Source organism: Dermacentor variabilis, chromosome 1 (genome assembly GCF_050947875.1).
Source record: "Dermacentor variabilis isolate Ectoservices chromosome 1, ASM5094787v1, whole genome shotgun sequence".
NCBI lineage: Eukaryota > Metazoa > Arthropoda > Arachnida > Ixodida > Ixodidae > Dermacentor > Dermacentor variabilis.
Window position 1 is genome coordinate 117211843 of NC_134568.1, and position 21191 is coordinate 117233033.

The window sequence follows — 21191 nt, forward strand, 5'->3', positions numbered from 1 at the left end:
TCGGAAAGCCTCTTCCATCGCATTGTTTGTTGAAACCAGCTCTCTTGCCTTCCTCCCGTTCCTCCTTTCGACCGTGTTATTCTTCATGCCTCATCAAACTTTTAAAGGACGCACCCTGTACGAAAGAGAAAGTGCAATGATTGCAGAAACGGTACGGATGCCTGTCGTCGTCTGGGAAAGAAACCTGGTGTGTTGTCCAGGAAAACACACTAAAGAAAGAACAGGCTGAGGCGTGTCAAGGTAGAACAGGCGCACGAGTATAAGGGAAGATTGGAGGATGGAAAACAACGCGAACGTCATCAATATTGTAGTACCTGGTCTTCCGCAAGAAGTACGGTATTGAAAGGCGAGCAGGAGGGCGCTGATGCCGCACAAAACAGCGCAAGCGCTGTCATTAGAAAAGGGTTGGCTCACACGGCGTCGCTTCAACCGGTGAAAAAGAAATAAGATTTACAAGGTTGCTGACGGAAGCTCGTAGAATAGGCTAAAAGTTTAAAAACGCAAGGAGGACAACCGCAGATGCGTGTCGTGAGCAAAGAAAAACTTGCACGCACACGGAAGCAAAAGGAAACATCAAAGGAAAGGCTCGAAAGTTCAAAAGGGCCCTTCACCGGGATCTGCTTGGAAACCTTCTTTAAACGCTAGAAAACATAAAGCGGCCACCCACTGAGCGTTCTATACCGCAAGAATGTTTAAAGAGAGTTCCTTATAGTAGCTGGCATAGAAGCAAATGAAATTTTGAATTGCGAGCAGGTAGGGAGGCGAACTACCCTCGCCAAAGCGGAGGCTCTCAGCCGTTGCATCGACCACCGAGCTTTCTAGGAAACTCTGTGCGGTCGTTTAACTACCATGGGAATGATGCTTAGAGCATGGACTTGTCTTATCATCGGGCTTGTGGCTTCAGGCATTCTTAAGACTTTATTTACTATGCCTGACCTGCCGTTATTGGCCCCGATTCCATATATCTCTAAATGCAGAAGGCAATATGACTCACTACCCATGCGTAATCACTGCAAATTGTTGCATTTATAAGGCACTATCTTGCTGAAAATGGTAATTTCGCAAAGTCACGGAGCCGTTTGAAGCCAGAAGGACGAAGTTTAGTCGAATGCGTGTACTAACCATCATTCCCGTGCTGGCTGCATGAATCATACCGTAGAGACGAGCCCCAGATTTCCCTACAGTAGTTGCTGTAGGAAACGCCATATGGACTCAGCGCCCGCAAGCGACATTCCCCTCCTGGCTTCTCTCATCTGTGCCGAGTGCCACGTAACGTTTACGTCACTACCACCGCCTCCATTTTTTCTTCCTTCTATTCTATTCCTTCTATTCTTCTATTCCTTCCTTCTATTGCTGCGGTGTGTGTTTCCGGCAGCTTTTCTCTTTTCTTCTCTCTCTCTTTTCGTGCTGCGTTTCATTCGAGTCACTGAGTTCGCGTTGCTGCTGGCTCTTTGTGCACATGCCGGCATCATGCATGTGACACAAAAGTACCATGTCTGTGACGTCACATCAGCTGTTGAAGATCGTGGCTCCTCCGAGAAAGGGCGTGCGGACGTTGTTCTGAATTACCAGCTGTTTTCGTGGATTAAGTCGGTTCAATACTGTGCACACAGGATCGTCACCAATGTGTTCACACATTGCGCTTTTCTGTTTTCAATGCCCAAACCTGGAGTTGGGCTCCTTAACTAAGATGCGCCTCGTCGGTGTACCTTATAGTACAATGCGTAAAGGAGAAATACGTATGCGTAGCGCTACAGAAGCCACGAATGACAACGCGCAGTGGCAGCGTGAACTCCACGTAACGTCGGCTCTTGGGGATAGATCTTGGCAGTCGTCGCTCGCACTTTTGGTGGCATCAGAGCAGCCAGATGGACTTGGGCCGACAGACGGATAACGATGCGCGGCTTGTTCGTAAGTAGTTCGTAAATAGCAGGACATTCCATCCCAACGATATTCTTCATCATATTGCTTAGGGATGGTCACAGTGTGCTTTACACCTGAAATTCCCAATACATAGCCATTGCTAAATGATCAAAAACTGGCCAGCATAGTTTAGAATAATGCCACTGTGCTCCATGGGAAAATGTTCACAGCCTTAGAGCTTGTTTTGTTGCTTCATGCGATATATTTACGCATCTGAATGAGCGTGCGTGACCTCTTACAACGCATCGCAACATTGGATTCTTTCATACTCCCTGAACATACTGCATTCAGGAAGCGGGTAAAAGTTACTCCCACAACAGAGTGAAACATGTAAAATAACGGCAAAAGTGATATTATAAGCAAAACTACTGAAAAATTGGGGCAAATAAATGTTATCCCAGTAAGATTGTCATACTTTTCCTGTTTATTCGAAACAAAAATTTTAGAGCGCGTGGTTTAGCAGGCACCTAAATAAAACGAAACAGAAAAAGTCGGTTACAAGTTTTAATATTATTTCAGTGGACAATCCTTAAATTTAAAACTGAAATGAAATACGCAAATAAGGTTAAATTAAAGCTCAATTCATTCCATGGAACAAGTTAATTTAAAACCTAATTAAAGCGCAACACGTATTTTTATACGTATTTTTATGCGGTGGCTTAGCAAGACTGTGATGTTCCGTTGCCAAGCACGATGTCGCGGGATCAAATCACGGTTGCGACGGGCCGCATTTCGACAGAGGTGGAATTCAAGAAACTCCCGTGTCCCGTGCATGAGGGCACGTTAAATATCCCCTGGTGGTGAAAATTATTCCGCAGTCCCCCACTACGGCATGCCTCATAATCAAATCGTACTTTTGGCACGCAAAATCCCGGCATACATCCATCCGTCTTCTGCCTGGCGCTGCGTGAGCTCGTTGTGACTTTCTTTCACCCATTGTGGCTGATTCGTTACGTTCCATTAGCGTAGGACTGCAGTTTTTCATAGAGCTGCATGCATATTCTGCTTTGCTTTGCTTTCTTTTCGATTTTATAGCAATTGGCTGAAGTTACTATCTGCGCAGTGCGTAGAAAGTCAGTGGTGCCATCGACACCCGTTTAATAAAAACCGAATGAAGCCTAGCAGAGCTCTTCGAACTAGCGTATCATGCGGTCCGTTAAGACACTCGCAAATCACCTTCCCGTAGTTGTTTGCTACGTTTCTTACAGCCGTGGTCAGGCGCGTCAGCAGTGCTGACAAATGCGGTATGGAAACGGGAGAGAGAGAGAGAGGCAACTTTTATTGATGCCAGCAATCACGAGGGCGGACGCAGCCTCCCTCCGCCTATAGCAGACGACCTAGATCCTCTGCGTCTCAGTGGCCGCTTCAGCTAGCTAAACGGCCCAGACCTGGTCTCGCTGGTCTGAGCTGAGCAGCAGTGTCTCCCACTGTTGCCGGTTTTGAATTTTGCGGTCCTCGAAAGGAGCCACCTTCGAGCATGCCCTGTTGCGACTTCAGAGTGGTCCCGTAGCGCTCATCACCCGTTTCGTGACAGAGCGTTACCAGCTCTCTAGTCGGTAGCAAAGACTCCGAGTCAGGCGTCGGTGAGAATAACAAAAGGGACTTTATACACTATATACAGGTCATTATACAGGACAAGATCGGATCGGCACTGGGGCCGAGAGCTAAGAGCAAACGCGACCGTTCCCGCACGGCGACGTCCGGCGAGACTCCAACACGTAACACATCTCACTCCACTCGAGAGCGGCGCTCGGCTCACGGTGGTTCGGTGGATCCGGTTCTCCAGGCGGCAGCGTCTGGGCTTATAAAGCCCCGAGAAACCATTGTCACTCAAACGGCCCAATACAAAGCCAGCACTCGACGGTCGTCCGAGAGGTCCAACCAGCGACCGCGCTGGCCACCCGCTTCAAGTTTGCCGCGCACGGTGACCTCCAGGGGAAAGGAAATACGGCGCCGGGCTGTCCAGCACTTTCCTGATGTCGCTCGCCGATACTCCTTCACAGAACTCCGCTGCCTGGCGGCGCAGCATCTTGACTTTTCAAGGGAGCATTAGGGCGCTGTGCCTTTCGGCGCAGCCCCGGGTTTGTCCAAAGGGCGTTCGCAGGATAAATTCTGCATCTTGTAGATTCGGGATCCGGGCTGGTTGTACGGGCACAACAGCCCATAGAACATGTGGCAGATCCGCCCTACCCATACATAACTTACATTGATCATTATATTGCCCTGGATAGAACCTGCTGCAGGCCACGGGGTTACGATAAACATGTCTGTTTGCAGGAGGTGCAGGCTACTGCCTGTTTCTTGGTTAACGCTGGATGAGGTGGTGGGTGCCGCTTCCTTCCCAGCCGATAGTAATCGGTGATTTCTTTGTAGCTGACCATGCGGTCTCCTCTCGTTCCCGGCTGACTGCCTACTTGCCGCCTCGTTGCCGGGGAGGGAGGAATGCGTGGGCACCCAAATAATTTGGATCGTCCCGCGATGATCGTCGCTGTTATTATTTAGAATTTTTGAGTGACTCTGGCGAGATGCGTCCTTTTTCGAAATATTGAACTGCGATCTTTGAGTCCCTTATGATAATTCTAGCTTTGGTGGAGGCCACCGCTAATGCTGTTGCTGATTCCTCCGCAACTGTGGGGTTGTCCGTTTTCACGGTTCCGCTCGCGAGGGGTTCTCCGTGCGCGTCTACCGCTGCGAAGGCCACCTCTTTGCGTTCTATATATTGCGCGGCGTCTACGTACGCCACGCACTCTACATCATGGTATTTGCTCTCAATGTGGCGCGCCCTTATTGCCTCTCTGGCACTGACCAGAAAAAACAAAAGTATGCGGCGGAAGGAAAACTGCGCCTCCTGACGACTGCCCACTACGGCAGTAATATGCTCAAATGTCCTTCTCAGCCTTGATTCCTGGGACAGATATATGTTGGGGGAGGGGGGGGGGGGTTGAAGGCACCCCGTCCCGCACCACGTAACTGGAAGAAGAAAGAAAGTAGTTTGGAAAAGGCAAAGACGGTAAAACAGTTTGTGGGCAAATGTAGAGAAGGGAGTTTCGGTAGCGAGATATGATGATGAAGAAAGCCTTAAGAGAAGAAATAGCGCAGTTGGAAAGAAGATATAGGCGATAACAGGCATCGTTTCTCTTCCGCTGTTTCGCTAAGTGAGTCCAGCTGTCGTTGAATCGGGTGGTCAACACGCCGCGGATGTTGTTCACGTCACTCCCGGTGCAGGTGCTGGTGGGCCACGAGGGCCCGGTGACGTGCGTGGCGGTGGCGCCGTTCCGCTGCTCGCTGGCCGTGTCCGGCTCCCAGGACTGCAACCTGATCGTGTGGGACGTGACGACGGGCAGCGACCGGTTCGTGCTGCGCGGCCACACCGAGGCCATCCGGGCAGCCAAGCTGACGCTGGACGGCTCGGTGGCCGTGTCCAGCTCGGACGACAACACGCTGCAGCTGTGGAACACGCAGAACGGCCACCGCGTGGCCAGCTTCGACCTGCACGCCACCGTGCTCGCCGTGACCACCTCGCTGAACACGGGCCACCTGGTCGTGCAGCTGGCCAGCTCGACGCTGGTGCCCATGCTGCGGCTGCTCAACAACCCGGGCAAGGGGCTCATGCTCGACCTGCCGCCCGGCACGCCCGTCGGCGACGAGCCCAAGACGCTCGGTGAGCGAGCGCGGCGCCGCCTGCCGCAGAGCGCGCGCCGTGCGCGCCGCACCCGGCTCGAGAGCGTGGCGCGCGCGAAGAGCCACTGAGTGGGGAGGCGGCTTCCCGGTGGAGCGGCACGACGGCAGACTGTCCGCGTGACTTCGCAGGCGGGTTCATGCCTCCAGTTAGGGATGGCCAGACGCTAAACTATCTCTCCGGCTCCGGGCTCCCTATAGGAAGTAGAATAAGCGCGAGTCTTAGGCAAGGGAGCAGGCGCTGTTCCTAAATTCAACTATGTGCGAGCTGGGTTTTCAGCAGATTCTCGAAAAGCGGCCCTAAAGATTCTCATCCCCTCGAATATCCCTACGCGTTTTATCTCGGGAAGTTTTGGCTCAACGCGAAGCAAAAGTACAATAGATTAAAAGCGCCATCGTGGCATATAGGGCTCGAATGCCCCGTTGAATGTCACCCGGCGGGGCCGGCGCAGGTTAGGTGAAAATGTGCGTGAAGATAATGTGCGGGCGTCTTGTCCGTCAACTGCAAATGGTTAAGGCTTAATATCTCCCCGTAGCTGACGCTCAGTAGCGGGAGTAGCGCAAGGCAGTAGTGGGAGTTCGCAATTGGGCATTTTAAGACCTGTTTATACTGGGCTGTACATATACCATCGGCAGATGCACAGTAAATGGTGCAATCAACTTGAATGCGTAAATAATGGCGCTTCATGTCTGCACCCTCCCCCCCCCCCCGACTCGCAATTGTGCCAAAAAAAAAATACCAAGCACAGACTATTGCAAACTTCTGAGTCGAGGAGATGGTGTAATGTGACTGGCGCTGAGTAAGCTTACACTACATTCGTTGAAGCAGCCAACAACAGAAACAACCATGAGGACAGGGTGCGTCAGAGTACACAACGAGATATTTTATAATGTCGGTGCCTACGCAGGACAAACGTAATTTGTTCCGCTTCCTTACAAAGCTCGTCGGTGACCACATTCTCTTTCACTCCTTTCATCGCAGCCCCACTTCCCGCATTTGTCAGTGCATTCTGTGGTACTCTTTAGTGAGAGGGAGTGCGCCCAGTGCTTACAGGTAGAGAGCTAAGCCCTAAGAACATGCATCTGACCTCAACTACACGCTTAGAGATTCGAGCCCCACATCAAAACCAAGCGGATGTTCGCCCGTTATCACATTATTAGATCCACAAGCGTGGACGCTTTTTTTTCCCGCGAATATTTACTCTCACAATAAGTTATCATAGTTAGAAGAGCTTATTTCGAGCACATTTAGGTACTCTTCGGAAACACAATGTATTAAACTAAAACTCTGTTTATCCGTATAGGTAATAACAGACAGATCTTGTTTCACGTACGCAGAAGCTTCGCGCACGGAAACGTGAGAGTTTTACGTGCGCTACGAGCCGCATCCGTACGTAACATTCTGTGGGTGGAGGCCTCGCGAACGTATAGATCTTTACTTCCGCATGTCTACTGGCGCCCTCTGCCGGCAGACATGAACGCTACTGCAACCAAGTTTGTTCAAGGCGAGCTGGAATCAGGGCCAACGCGCAATTATCGCACCTTGCACATTGCGCGTCCGTGGTAGCTTGTGCTGTGTTCTCTGCCTGGTAACTCGCAGAGCCCGTCACGCGCGTGGGGCGCTCAACACAAGCGCAGATTTCACGTGCGTACGTGAGAAGGGATGGCGCTACCTTCATTTGGCGCATGCGCATTTGGAACCTGCAAGATCTTCACGTACGTAGCGCTTCTACGTACGTGAAACTAAAGGTATCTAAAAGTGTGCCCATGTGCATGAAACCTCTCACAGACGTCGCACTAAAATTTTGGTCATTGATTTGCCTGCCTTGCACGCATGAATTATGCAGCTAGGTAACTCTTAGTGTCAGTGTTTACCTCACCAAATACACTGCGTTAACCGTGGCACAATACGAACAGGCACACGTTGTCGCATATGCTGGCCGTTAGCCTAACTGAGCAGGTTAACCTTTCATATCATTCACCGAAACAGCGCATGCGCCTCATCGAAAAACCTTAATTTATCAGTGCCTCTACTCGAAATAGTTTTCGTTAGCACTCCCAGCACGTAAGCGAAAAAAGCGTATTGCCGATGTAGACGGCATTTTCAGTGTACGGAGTCACTACTTGTAATACCAACGTTTATCGGTCAGGTTCTACCATATATAAATACATTCAGGCGTCAACAATGTCGACTTCTTTTTTTTTTTTTTAGAGCATGCCAATGTTAACATTCATTTCTAAGCTCCATTATTTTGAATTTAAAAGGGATAAAACGACGGTCTAATCATGGTAGCGCTTAAAGGTTGTTACATACGAGGTTCCAATGGGAACATCGGGAAGATTTTGATAAATGCAGCGCAAGAATGACGATCCCGGAAAAGAACGACAGTGCAAAAAAATTCTTGCACTGATGCTTTCTTTCTTTTTCTACAGAAGTTTATAGAGCAGAAATTCTTAGAACGAGCAGCCACATTGTAAACCGATTTATACCCATAAGGGTGTTTAAGGGTGCGAATTGGTCTATAACTCACAACGTTACACTTGCAAGGATGTAAGGGTGTGAGTTATAGCAGAAAACAAGCTTACGGGTGCAAATCTGTTTAGAGTGCTGCAGTGGTCATGAAGACGACACAGGTGCTGAAACGCCGCTTTTCGTGGCTAACCAAACAACACAGTGAAACGAGCAAGCGAATTTCGGGCTAAAAAGTAAATTTATTTTTCCCATCCACGCGTTGCGCATGCGGTCGTGCGGGCTTTGGCTGCCGAATCTGTCGTTCAAACGCCTGCAAAGTTTGAACAATAAGAGCACATGAAAATTGTCAGATTTTTAAGTTGAAGAAGAACCATTTGCGGTAGGAAATACTACGTGAGGTGGAATTTATTGTTGGCTGCGTGTAAGTTATGGAATCGGTTTGCATTTCCTTCAGACGACGGTCTGCCGAGTGCTCAAAATTTAGAATTAAATTCTGTAGTTTAACGTCCTGAAAGTGCACATAAGGAACAGTGGCGAGCTAAGGACCAATATTGACAACTGGCATGGTGTTCTTTAAGGCGCCCCTAAAGCACCGGCACACGAGCCTCTTTGCATGCCGCCCCCATCGCAATGCAACCGACGCGGCCAGGAATCGAACCCTCGACCTCATGCTCCGCAACAGAACGCCGAGCCACCCTGGCGGGGGCACAGAATTTCTTCCGGAGTGGCAGTTTTCAGAGAATAATAACAAAATCTGACCAAAAATGTAGACGTAGCCGTGATAGATGTGACCGGCCACTGGCGGTGACCTAGTGGGTTTTGCGAACGCATATGTAGCTTTCCGTTTTTTTTTTCATTTACCCGAGCATGAGTTCGCCATATTCAATTTCAGTACAGGTCTGTTAATTCTCGTAGCTTCGACGATTAAAATCACACATTGTGTCAGTGCTTACGCGATCAGCATCAGATAACTGGTAGGGGTGTCGACAATGCGCCGCGTGGTGGCGGAGCGAGGTATTGAACCTAAATATATCCAATTTTATCGCAGCACTAAAGAATTTCTCGCTGTTGCTGTTATGCTGGATATGAAACTTGTCCTAATCCAGTGCTTCTGCGGCATTGCAACAGGCGCTGACACGTCGTGGTGCGCGGAATAAACTGTTACAAAAAATAAATGCCGCAATGTCTGGCCCTCCGTTCCTGGGTTTCTTGTAAAGCACGCCAGAGGCCTGAAAGTGAAGTTAGTATAGAAGCCCGCCTTCGATGTGCAAATGTGCACACCTATAGTGCCAAATTATAGCTGCCTGGCTGATCTTGATGAACGCTCTTTGTTGAGGCAAAGAACACTTATCGGACACCCTGGCTTGTCAGTATTGCTATCACGAATAGTGCCCCGTGGCACAACGTCCCACAGCAGACATTTTGCATGCAGCTCCAGTTTTTATCGTCGCTGCGTGTCTCTTTTCCGTTCTCGTCCTTTAAGCGAAGCGCTCAGTGTGTGCCGATAGGCTCTCTGTTGAGAACCACAGGCACCATATACATCATTAGGGCTAATAACGTTGAAAAGCAAAGACACAAACTGCACATTTAAAAGCATGTTTCATGTCTAGAACTGTGTGGCGTCACTGCACCTGTTGGTAAGCAACACTGCACTCGGACACAGCACCGTGAAACGAGCCAGCAAACAAAACATAGTTAAATCACCTGGAACGTCGTCGCACGAAGCACAGGTGTAAAATTTAAAAAAAAAGAGTGAAATAATAAACCAATCGATGTTCCGATGACTTCCCCAAACCAAGACTTAGAACGTCGAAATGTAATTATACATCTGATTCCTCTTTCTTGGTGGTACAAGCGGGAAGATAGTGACAGGCCACTATGCGCAAGCATCTTTAGAAGCAATTTACTTTTTACGTTATTTTTTTATCGTGCAACATCCCGCCTCTTGTTAAGCGAGATTTTGATCACGTTTCTCTCGTCATTTGACGTGGTTATCATCTTTAAATGAGGCTCTGTTTTGTAGAGTATCACTAGCTCTCTAGGACTCCTTTTTTCGTAAAAGCTTCTCCTGCCACTGGAAAGCCAAACCCTAGAAATCGGATAGCATACGCTCGCCGCATAGTGTGCACTTCACCCTGTGTCACAATTTCCGCCATGTTTGTGTCGCGAGCGCCGACTCAGCAGTGTTTTCACCAAAGGGAGTATTCCGCCACGACTTGAACGATCGTTTTGACGTTCCCAAATTCGCGGATGTCTCTGTCCAGCCGCATCCTCTCGTGCATTCCTCCGTTCTTCTCTTTTTAGCTCGCTCTGTCATATTTATGTTTCTTATTTGGCACGCTCACAGCAAATGTTCTAGCTCGGGTCAAAATATTTAATCTAAGCGGGGGAGATCCGAATAAGTGGTGTTGAGCTAATGCCTCTGCTTGATAACTTATTGCGTTCAACGAAGAATAAGTAAGCAAGCTTGCAATTGTAGCTGCCATTGAGTCCCTTTTCTGGTGTCATACAAGCAGAAACGGTATTATAATGGTACTAAAATCAAAATGTACGCCGCAATGCAGTTCAGAAGCAGTAAGTCTCTCAAGTCGCGAGACTTGTTTACGGATTATTCGTGCGGATGACCTTCGTGGTGTGACAGACTCGCTCAGTCGACGCTCCGGCTATTACACGCAGAGTGGCTGCAATTTTGCGCCCTAGACATTTTTTTCTGGCGGCAACCTTGCGCTGCTTTTCCCCTTCTTGCGGGGGGTCGCTTCGCGGCAGTTGGCCTGTTCCTTTCCCGTTCCTGGCGCCCTTCTTTTTGCGGCGGCCGTGTAGCAAACGAGCGTGGCGTGGTCGCAGGAGGGCACCCCCTGCGCGGCGTGGTCCCCAAGCGGGTCCTGCTGCGGGGCAACCTGAAGCGGGAGCAGTCGTTCGACTCCTTCTACTGGGACCTGCGCGCCCAGTCGCCCAAGCACGAAACGGCCGCGGGCGCCGACGACTTCCGCGCCAGCAGACCGCTGTCGCCGTTCGGCTCCCGCGAGCACCTGCAGCTGACGGGCGCGGGAGGTGGCTCGGCCGTCTGGAACGGTGGCCTGGGTCGGGGACCCCGCGCCACCGGCGCGCACGCCGGCGCAGGCGACATGGGCCTGCAACCCAAGCCCAAGCTGCCCAAGCACAAGATCCTCAAGAAGCAGCAGAGCATGTTCGCCTGCTTTCCCGAGTTCACGCAGCAGACGCCGCCCACGCTGCTGTCGCCCGTGGCGCCCAAGGAGCTGGTCGAGAAGAAGGAACTCTCCAAGACGGGACGCACCGCCGGCGTCCTTCTGCCGCGCACCAACAGCGTCGAGGAGACGCCCGAGCCGGCTGCCCCTGGCCCCGAGAACACGGTCACGGGATCGGCCGTCTGCGCCCTCATGTGAGCAGCACAGCCCCGTCAAGCCGCACGCGCCCACTTCCTCCTCGACTAGTAGCAACACGCAGCAGCCGAGCTTCGCCGAGTGGCTGTCGCCCTCCTGTTCGCCCCTCCATGACGGACACCCTTATGACAAAGGGAAAACAATGTGTGTGCCACGGCAGGCGGCAGCTATACTGCACCTCCGGCCTGGAGGAAAGTGACTAAGGGTTCACCATCGCAGCTCTGTGCTATCCGCACTGCGGCCCATGTCACATTTCTATATACCGCGCCGGGCAGCACAGTGGTTCGCCGCCTCACGCCAGCTGCCGCGCCTGAAATTGAGCTGTCTATCCAGCCAGCGTGAAGCATAAGCAATATAGCACGTCACGTGGAAGACGTGCAGTTGGAACGTCAAAGCGCTGCCGACAGGCAGCTAGAAACTTGGGCCGGTCACTCGCTCGCATTTTTGTTAGGAGTCGTCACTGCCAAGAGCTGTCGAGAATGGCAAATGTCGAGAGCAGAATCTTGGTGCGTAACTGGCCCCTCACTGCGATACAGTCTACTGTAAACGTATTTTTTTAGTCGAATGAAACTGCGACACAATTGCAATTCGAGCCAAGCACACGTGTTGAATGAAAACAGGTCGGGCTGAGGACACAGTGACGAACGCGACGTCTCAAACAGTGACACCAGTAGAGTTCAGAGCAATCTCGTTTAATGTATTTTGCTTTTTCGAGTGTACCTTCCTGAGCTGTAGTTTACACAGCCCATAACAGACCAAAGTCCTCCTCGCCGGTGCCCGTTTCACACCCACAAGAAAAAAGAAAGGAAGAAAGTACGTCCGCGTGCGTGTGAGTATATAAACCGTTTTACGGCAGACGTGGCTGTAGAGCCCACCTGTAAAGCACTCCTTTAGTAATCGTAAGCAGTCAAAAATAAATTTGCTGGCTTCCACGTGCTGATCTTTTCTTTTTTCAATATATCTGTTCAATGCGATGATCGAGCTTTAGAAAATAGTCAGTCATGACGTGAATAACCCGGTGTGAAACGATCCAGTGGCGGCTTACCAGAGTCTCCAACACTCGACAGTGAATCCCGCCTGACACGTTGTTGGAGTGTGATAATTGTATTTCAGTGTGAGCACCTGACCTTGCACAGCAAACGCTCCAGCTCGAGCACATTTTCACTATGCACACTTTGTTCACCACTGCACGTTGTACGTTCCTTCTACAGCCTAAGCACAAATTGTTGTCAAGACCTGCATGTTAAAAATAAAGCGACACACGCTTTTACTGAACATTCACCCATGCTGTGAGCTTCGACAGCCGATTAATATATCATAGATAACTGAAAGTAAAACCTTTGTACTTGAATGGCCTTCCACGTTCCTGTAAACACACATAAATACACTGTAAAGAAGAAAACATACAGACTGAGACACACTGGTGATGCAATTTTATAAGTTCAGCTTCGTATGCCGATGCCTGTAGACAGGAGATTGTCATCATTTTCCCGAGAACTATTCGATCCTTACAGTGGTTGTGTTCACATTCTTCTTGTCCCAGCTCCTCGAACACTAGTCAAACATTTGCTCAATGTTTGTCGTGCGCTGCACTCTGGCTCCATTGAAAGCGGACCTTTCCAGCAAGTATCAAACATATTTTGTATACTACTCCCTCCTCTGCGTAAATGTGCATAAGTGTACAAAATTTTGTGTTCATTTCTGCAGGAATAATTTAACCTTTCGTTTGTTATTTTACTGACCGGCTGCTGTTTGAGTCAGCTAGACGGAGTCGGATACAACGGCATGCTAATGAAATCTGACTCGGAGACTTGGCTTGTCGCACTATGTGCAGAGGAAAAAAAAAGGTAATATGTGTTCGCGCCTGGAAAAAGGAGGTTGTCCATACTTTTCTTTACTTGCGTTCCTGTAATGCTTGCAAATGTGCATACATGTGGCATATCATACTTATTGTACATTCTTTTGTGATGCATTTGTATTCAACGTTACTTATGATTATGTTTCGTGCTTGTCGAAGAGTGTGTAGATGTTAGATGGCCGCCTGAGCTTCTGGAAGAAGGCGCAGAAGAGATGTCTTTCGCACCCGACGAGAAGAGAGGAGTGCATAGGCGGGGTGACTAGTGATGTTATCCTTGTATAGTGCTGTGTACCACATGTCACGCTGGCTTTGCAAGTGCTTCTTCCGGGGCTGGCGTGCTTGTTCCCTCGCGGAGAAATTTGTTCCCGTTCTTGAGCATGTGTTCTCGTAGATGGCCCTTGGCAACGTCTGCTACCCCAGGCGAGGCGCTATCGTGGCCACCGGGCCCCAGAGTCCATGCTCGTCTGGAACCGCCGTGGTCGTCATTTACGTTTGATTTTCCTCCCTAACAGTACCTGACGTTTTCTCTTCCATTAGTGCGTGTTCTTTGATGTGAGTGTCTTCGTTGCAGGCGAAAATTTGTACCATCGTGCTCCCAGTGTTAACGAGAGGCGTTGCCAGGCTGGCGTCCTCTCTATGCTGAACGCCACGTGCGCAGCATGGGGAGCAGTCGGTTCAACCCGAGCGTGTTCAGGTTGTCTTCCTCCCGGAGTCTCCTCTGTCCTGGTTTTGTCTTTCGTTCTGTTCTTTTTTTTTTCTTTACTTATTCTTCTTTTTACGGTGCCACTTCAGATTAACTCCTTGCTTCCTCCGCGCATGGAATCAGCCACTGTTGTGCTTTACCCTGTTTCTGTATGTTTCTTTATTTTCATCAGTGTGTAATCAGCATGCAGTTTTCCCCCGCAACTAGACTTTCACGTCCACAAACGGTCTTACGTATAGAGGGACAGCGCGAGTGTATATGTATTTCTTTATAAACGCCCCCCCCTCCGCCCCCCTCACCATGCAGCGTTCCGCGCGTGCGGCGACTGTAACAGGCAAAATGCCCAAATCTCACGTGTGGTAAATGGCGCTCCGCACCATGCCACTGTCCTCTATTTAAAAGCCGAGTGTTCCCGTCGCGCGGCGCGTGCCGTAGCCTGCTGCACACCACCGAGCATAAAAGTAGTGTATGCACCCGTCATACCATGTACAGAAACGCATTTTTGGTGCACTGTAGGGGTATCGAACAATGTCCCCGCCATCTGCGCTTCTGAGACGCAACTTCCCTCCCGTCATATCTATAATCCCGAAACGCTGCGCCCGCTCGAAGCGAGCCCCCGTTGCGCCTCCGAGATGCCGTGGCCTCGCTTTCGCCGGCTACGGAAACCAATTAGATCGGTAGACATTGATGACCTGTGATCGCGCCTTAACGGTTAGGTACGCAGCGCTCTTATGGTAAAACTCTCCTGGCCTTTTTTTTACGCTATTTCGTTCCAGCCATTTCTTTACTTTCTTGCCGGCGTCTAAATGACCTTGTGAACGTACTAGGGAGTATAACAGTGCAAAAGACTAAGCCACCACCGCGTATTGTGTGTGTGTATGAAGCGACCCTACTGTACTTGGTTCGAACGTGCCACAAAACGACCTTGCAGGTCTTTGTTTGTTTGCTCTCCCATTCAGACCTATTTCTTTGTCGTCTTTGGGCACATCAGGATGGAAAGTGAAGAAAAGAAAAAGTGTGGCTGTGTATTGCTGGTCTTTAACTTGTCTTAGAGCCTGCAGAAAGCCTGTAATAGCACGCAAAATTTGTACGATGCCTTGGGACCACCTGAAAAATAGGGTTAACTTCTAAAATTACCTGTTAAATGCTATTTATATTACTATCAATTAGTCCGTGCACGAATCACTGCTGCTTCATTTGCACCCGGAGTGACTGATGAAGATGCATTTATACTCTCTTCCGTACACGGTATTTCGACCCCTTCATTGCGTCAGCGCAGCAGTAGGATGGCAGCTCTTCTGTCGAGTTCGACCTTTCAGCACCGCTGTCGCAAGCCAACATTTCGACAGAAAAACCAGGGTGCTGAACCAGGGTGCGTTCAGTACGTGGCTACTGCCAGTGCTGTTCTCTGGGCTCCTGGAGCGTGAAACTCTGGCCCGTCGTAGCTGCTCATAAGTGCGGAACACCGCAGTCATTCTCTCTAGCTGCGCCAGCTATACCATTAGCTGCAGTGTAAGTCAAGGGGTTGATGCACGTAGGCATAGTGTATCAACGCGTGTCACACATCGTTGTGAGTGTGCGCCTCTATATTGCTCAGCTTTTGAAACACATGTTCACTATGACCTGTACGTTTGATTTTTTCCTTCTCTTTTTGCTTTTTCAGAGGTCCGCATTACACATAAGTAAACGTCGGACTTTTTTCTTCTGTGCTATCAGGAAAGGAAAAAAAAATGTGACAGCCCTGCCTTCGTTAAACCTGCCCCTGTAAATATACAAAGCGATCAAAGGAGAAAAAAAATTTTGCTTGGGCTGAGCATCTAAGCATAAATCTATCATATGCGAGAAAGAAGGCGCTCAGTTAGAACAAAGGGCAGGATAACTATTTGCAATGTTACGTCACCATTCCCGACGCGAATATTGCATATTTCTGTGACGGCTGTCTCAAATTAGACGTAACATATGAGACTCAAAATTAAGTGATGATTCTTGCTGATCAACCTGCATAACTGGTACGGACATAAAATTTGCGCGATAATGGCCAACTCAAGTATAATTTAACAAAATTTCAATAATCGATTTTTCAGTTACTGGCTGACTTCACCTCTGCGATTACAACATGCCTGCTAAAGTCGTTAATTAAAATTTAGTTGCTGAAATATTGTAAATTAGCAATCGTCGTATTGGGGATTGTGGCGCAAAATCTGATGTCCACCGACACTATGAAGCTTATTGGCAAAAAAAGAAAGTATAATTTCGTCTCGACTCGCCTATATTTATTAATCCGAGGCAGTTGTCGCAGATACACGCGATATGAAAACCAATTTGTGGTGCCAAATTTCTGGCGGTTCGGTAAGAAAGTTGTAGAGCAAACAACTCCGCGTGCTTCGACAAGTATCCCACAGCAGTCAGGCGGCAATTTATCCAGCACGCTGCGAGCAGAACGAACGTGATATTGCTGTCTCCGAAGAGCAGGGGGATGCTGCTAACATAGACACAGAGCAAACACCTGCCCTGAATGTGAGGCTGCATTTCAGCCGCCGTCACCGCAGTGAAAAAAAAATGGGTCTGCTGCCGAAGCTCAAAGTTTGAACGCGCGAAAACATCTTTCGTTGATGCTGGCCAACATGGAATGCCCGGACCCTTCTATGCAATGTTTACGGCAGCGTTGTTTTTGAAATTAATTTTTGTTTTCCGCTGAAGAACGACGTGTCGCGGCTACATTCCTAGTGTCGTTCCACGCATGTTCCACTAAGTAAGTAAAAAAATTAATCAAACTATGGGGTTTTACGTGCCAAAACCACGAATTCATAATGAGGCATGCCGTAGTGGAGGACTCTGGATTAATTTTTACCAACTGGGGTTCTTTAACGTACACCTAAATCTAAGTACACGGGTGGTTTTTGCAGTTGGCCCCCCCATTGAAATGCGGCCACCGTGACCGCGATTTAAATCCAGCGACCACGTGCTTAGCTGCGCAAACTAAGTGAAAGAAGTGAACCCAGAATGGGGCGGAGTCACTGCGCAGAGCACTCTATTGCATCACCCCTGGGGTGAGGGCAGGAGGAGGGTCTTTACTGCTCTATCGTCGAGATCTGCCCATATTCTGAAGTATAATGACGTGTTAAATGATATTTATTTATTTATTTATTTATTTATTTATTTATTTAGACACTTGCAGACATTTGCACAATTGTTCGACGTATTAAATGGGGTCTGTGTGGAAGGGATGTTCTTGAGCGTCGGCTCCTCATTCGGTCGAGTTCCTTGCCACTGCTATACTGTATATCACCCTTAATATCGTTCGGCATAGATACCACCAACTAAACGAAACATATATATCAAAATGTTCAACTTATCTATTGGAACTTGCGTGATACGAGATCAGGAATGTGATGCTGGGTTGAAGAATTTCACTAATTACTTAACAGAGGATTTCTTTCAATATACCTGGTCGAATTATGGGTAGGTTTTGCTACATTTCGCAGCAATATATGTAAACCTTGCCCCGAAAGCAATGTTGGTTGCACAACGTGCAACATCGTCTCTCGCTTCCTTTCTTGTTCTTCCTTTTATTTTTTTTATGAACAATATAGGTTGTTTCGGTTTTCGCGATTTATTTATTCTGGAGCGTCGATTAACGATCTACTAAATATGGATGTCTCTCTCTCTCTCTCTATTTTTAGCACGGGAAAAAGATTCTTACAAATGCCACACGTTGTTCATAGCTGTGTTTTCCCTGTGCGATGGTGTATTCAAGAAACAGAAAAAAAGAACAATTCTGGTGAGGAAGTTGTTTCTTTGTGGTTAAGCGCCCAATGTTTGTTCCTTTCCCCTGTATACGGTTCGTTATCCCTGATGTAGCGTGCACCATCCTTGAACTGTCATACGCGACGAAGAGTAGTAGCCATTGGAGTGCACCTGAATGCCAGGTGGTTGACATTTTCCACGTTTATGTATAGCTGGACCCTTGGTAAATGGAGTAATAAACAGAATGTTTCTACGAAAGTGGCTCTCATGTGGCTGTTCTTTTTCTGCGCGTGACCTCGCCACACCTCTTTTCTCATCGGTTGCAAGTTTCAGCAAGTCGAGCAACCGAGGAAAAAAAAACGAAGAAATTTGTGGCGCCGTCAGTTCCCGTAAGTAGGTTGACGCATGGCATTACTACAGTCGCTCTTCATCATAGTAGTCATTTTCATGGCGCGCGTTATAATAAGTAATTACCACGCACAACCATCTCGTCGCTATCATTATTTTCAGGTCCATTGTCGCTGTACGTTCGATCGCTCCATAATGCCCTTTCCATTGCACAACACAGTGCATCAACTTTTGAATTCGTGTTTTCCTCATCCGGGCACTTCGACTTTACGAGAGAGTTCGCGTCCGTAGTCGTCATAATCCGCCCAAAGTCACCATCGATGCTTCCCGCTTCGTGAGCGAGAAGATACAGCTTCTGCCGATGCAGAGAGCACCACTATAAATCCAATGTCACTGCTTGCCCCCGAGCGCCCGTCAATTTCTGAATCACCGGGAGCAAGTGCACTTGCCGTGCTAACGATCGAAAGTGTAGCCAAACGTAGTGCGCATTTCTAGCAGTGTTATATGCAGAAAAAGCATCCTATGGCGCAATGTGGTCTCTCCAGATGGAACATCTACAAGGGAAAACGCGAGTCCGCGTGTTGCACGAACGTAGCATTTCACGCGAACAGCACGAACTGAAAAGTTATCTGCGAGTAGAAATACATGGTTGTGCAACCATAGTAGGGTCGGTTCTACTAAAAATACCTGCTCAGCTTTAGAAATGATTTCTAACTCCAACCTGAATGCGTTGCGAGCCCTTTCGAGCGTGAGTGAGTTACGAACGATCTGGCAGTTTTCCGTACATTCAGCACGTCGCCGCTCTGGCGTATTCCCTCATAACGCAAGCTTCGATCTTGCTGATGCGCATTGTAGTGAGTTAAGCGGCGGAGACTCCATGTTAGTATCAACACGCCGCATAATGCTAGAAACGGAGCCATATATGCCTCCTGCAAAAGCAAGCTTCGCCACTTGACGTGCGAAGCATTTGCGCCACTCACCACCTACTACGCACCACCTTGGGAGCCTATCCCACGCCATGCGCTTGTAGCGTGCGGCTTCTAACTCATTATGCTTCTGCTTTCCGCATCAGCATTGCGGAGCCTTAAAGCAGACTTAAAGAGAGGCCAAAGAGAAATGTTTTGATCGACTGATACACTTCTGGAATACCAGAAACGTCAATTTTACCGCCAGTCTTGGTAAGCTGGGAAAGATGCGCATTAAGAAAGACAGGCATGAAGCAGAACGCCCTATAGCGTCTCATGATGTCACAAGATTATATCACATTCTAAATGAACCAATGACTCAAAATAGAGAGCTCTGAAATTTAAAGTTAGAAGAGCGCAACAAAAAAAAAAAAAAACCTGGACGAGGATGAACACAAGCCTTCACAATGTGCGGGTAGTGTGCTCTGCACCTCGAAAACTTGGTCAACTTTGCGCTTGCACTCCCGGAAACAAAAGAGCGCATGACTGGGGAAAAAAGCACGTAAAGCCGTTTGTAGAGTGCGCAGTCGGGGTTGTTTAAGAAATACCCCTGTCTTGTGGGATGCGTTGCGTGAGGCAGACCGGTCGGTGCGTGAACGACCGGTCTCGTGGACACGCCGCGGAAATGCGCATTTGCCCACGCACTGCGAAAGTTGCAAGTGCGTGCTATTATTTGTTCATAGGAGGTTGTGGCCAAGTACTGCACCAGGGTGGCCAATCCTGCTCTGGTGAGGGAGTGCGTTACCGGTTCTGGTCACCGGGATCAGGCCACACTCCAGGCCTGTTTGTGCAATTTTATCAACACGCGGATTTTTTTCTTTTTTTAATCCGGTGGAAAATTGCCGGCACCGGGATTCGAACCACGGACCTCTTGCACGCGAGGCGGGTGTTCTACCTCTACGCCACCGCTGCGCCCTTTTTGCCTATTATTTGGCAAGACAAATATCTACATCAGGTAGAAGCAAAGCCACTGCGGCAAGCGAGCTCTTGGAGGCTTTCTTTATGAAGCAGATGGGTGGCCTTCGCGTTAATGACGTGTGTCGACTAATGGAAGGGAGACGCTAAATTACTGGAAATCCTAAATTGACAAGGTATTTAGGTCTGAGAAAGAAGCGGCTGAGTTTTTTTTTTTTTTTTGAGCACCAGTTGTGACGTTTGTTTTCGCGCATGTGCGGACCATCAACTCTCATTTCACCTTTCCCCGAGATGCATCATGCTGTTGTTAGTGAGTGCTTGTGCTGTTCAGTCTTGTCCCATTACGTGAAAATCCTGCGTTGTAGTCGGTGGCGTGACCGAATGATGGCACCAAAAATGGCCGATGGCAAGAATAAACCACATAAAAAAATTACTCGGATTTACATCAAGTTCCACATGGACGTTGCTGTAACCAAAGTAAATTGATGCTTTTAAAAAGAAATGTAAGTACATTTCGGTTTGGGTGGGAATCGAACCCGGGCATCCGAGTTGCGAGATGAGCACGCTTCCACGGCCGCTCCACGGCTCTAGTTGGCTAACTGTGTGCCTAGTATTTGCGTCATTGGCACGCCACGTCGCAGCCATCTGCCTGACAAAACGTGCGGCCTAATGCGTGCGGTCGTTGAGCACGTGACGGCGCAGCGAGTGGGTAGGTGGTGGCGCCACGTCATGAGTATATAAAATGAGTGCATGAAATAAAAAGCATTAGTGTGCAATGGAATGCCGCTGAGCGTTCCTTCGAGTTGTGAGCTCCTCTCGGACAAGCGAGCGCGTTTTCATTTGGCCTTACCAAAGCGCAGTTAAAACGCAGGTGAGAGCTTGCGCGGACCAGGAACGCGCAGAAATAAAACGTTTCACCAAAGCGACTATAATGTTTTCGCATTCCCACACGTAAGGTAGTCTTAAGTGTCTCGGCCAAACTATTTTTGTGCTCTTTTAATTTTACTTGTTATTGTTAGCCAACCAGCCCAACAACAAGGCTTGTTAAGCTCTGAAAACTGTTACTGAACCAAAACGAGCCCAAACATTAGCAGAATACTACGAAACTCGTCCTGTCATAGCGTACACCCGCGCCGCAGTTCCAGCCACGCAATTCGAAACGAGACATTTTTCGGCCTTC

The 21191-nt window shown here is 48.8% G+C and overlaps 1 protein-coding gene across 1 annotated transcript in view; it reads left to right on the forward strand.

Annotated features, from left to right (window-relative positions):
- LOC142583352 (protein qui-1-like) overlaps positions 1-18015 on the forward strand; it is a 523212-nt gene extending 505197 nt beyond the window's left edge. The window contains exons 25-26 of the mRNA XM_075693781.1: positions 5149-5584; positions 10919-18015. Coding sequence (XP_075549896.1) covers positions 5149-5584; positions 10919-11478 — 996 coding nt within the window. The 3' untranslated portion in view covers positions 11479-18015. The remainder of the gene's footprint in view (positions 1-5148; positions 5585-10918) is intronic.
- The last annotated feature ends 3176 nt before the right edge of the window (positions 18016-21191 follow it).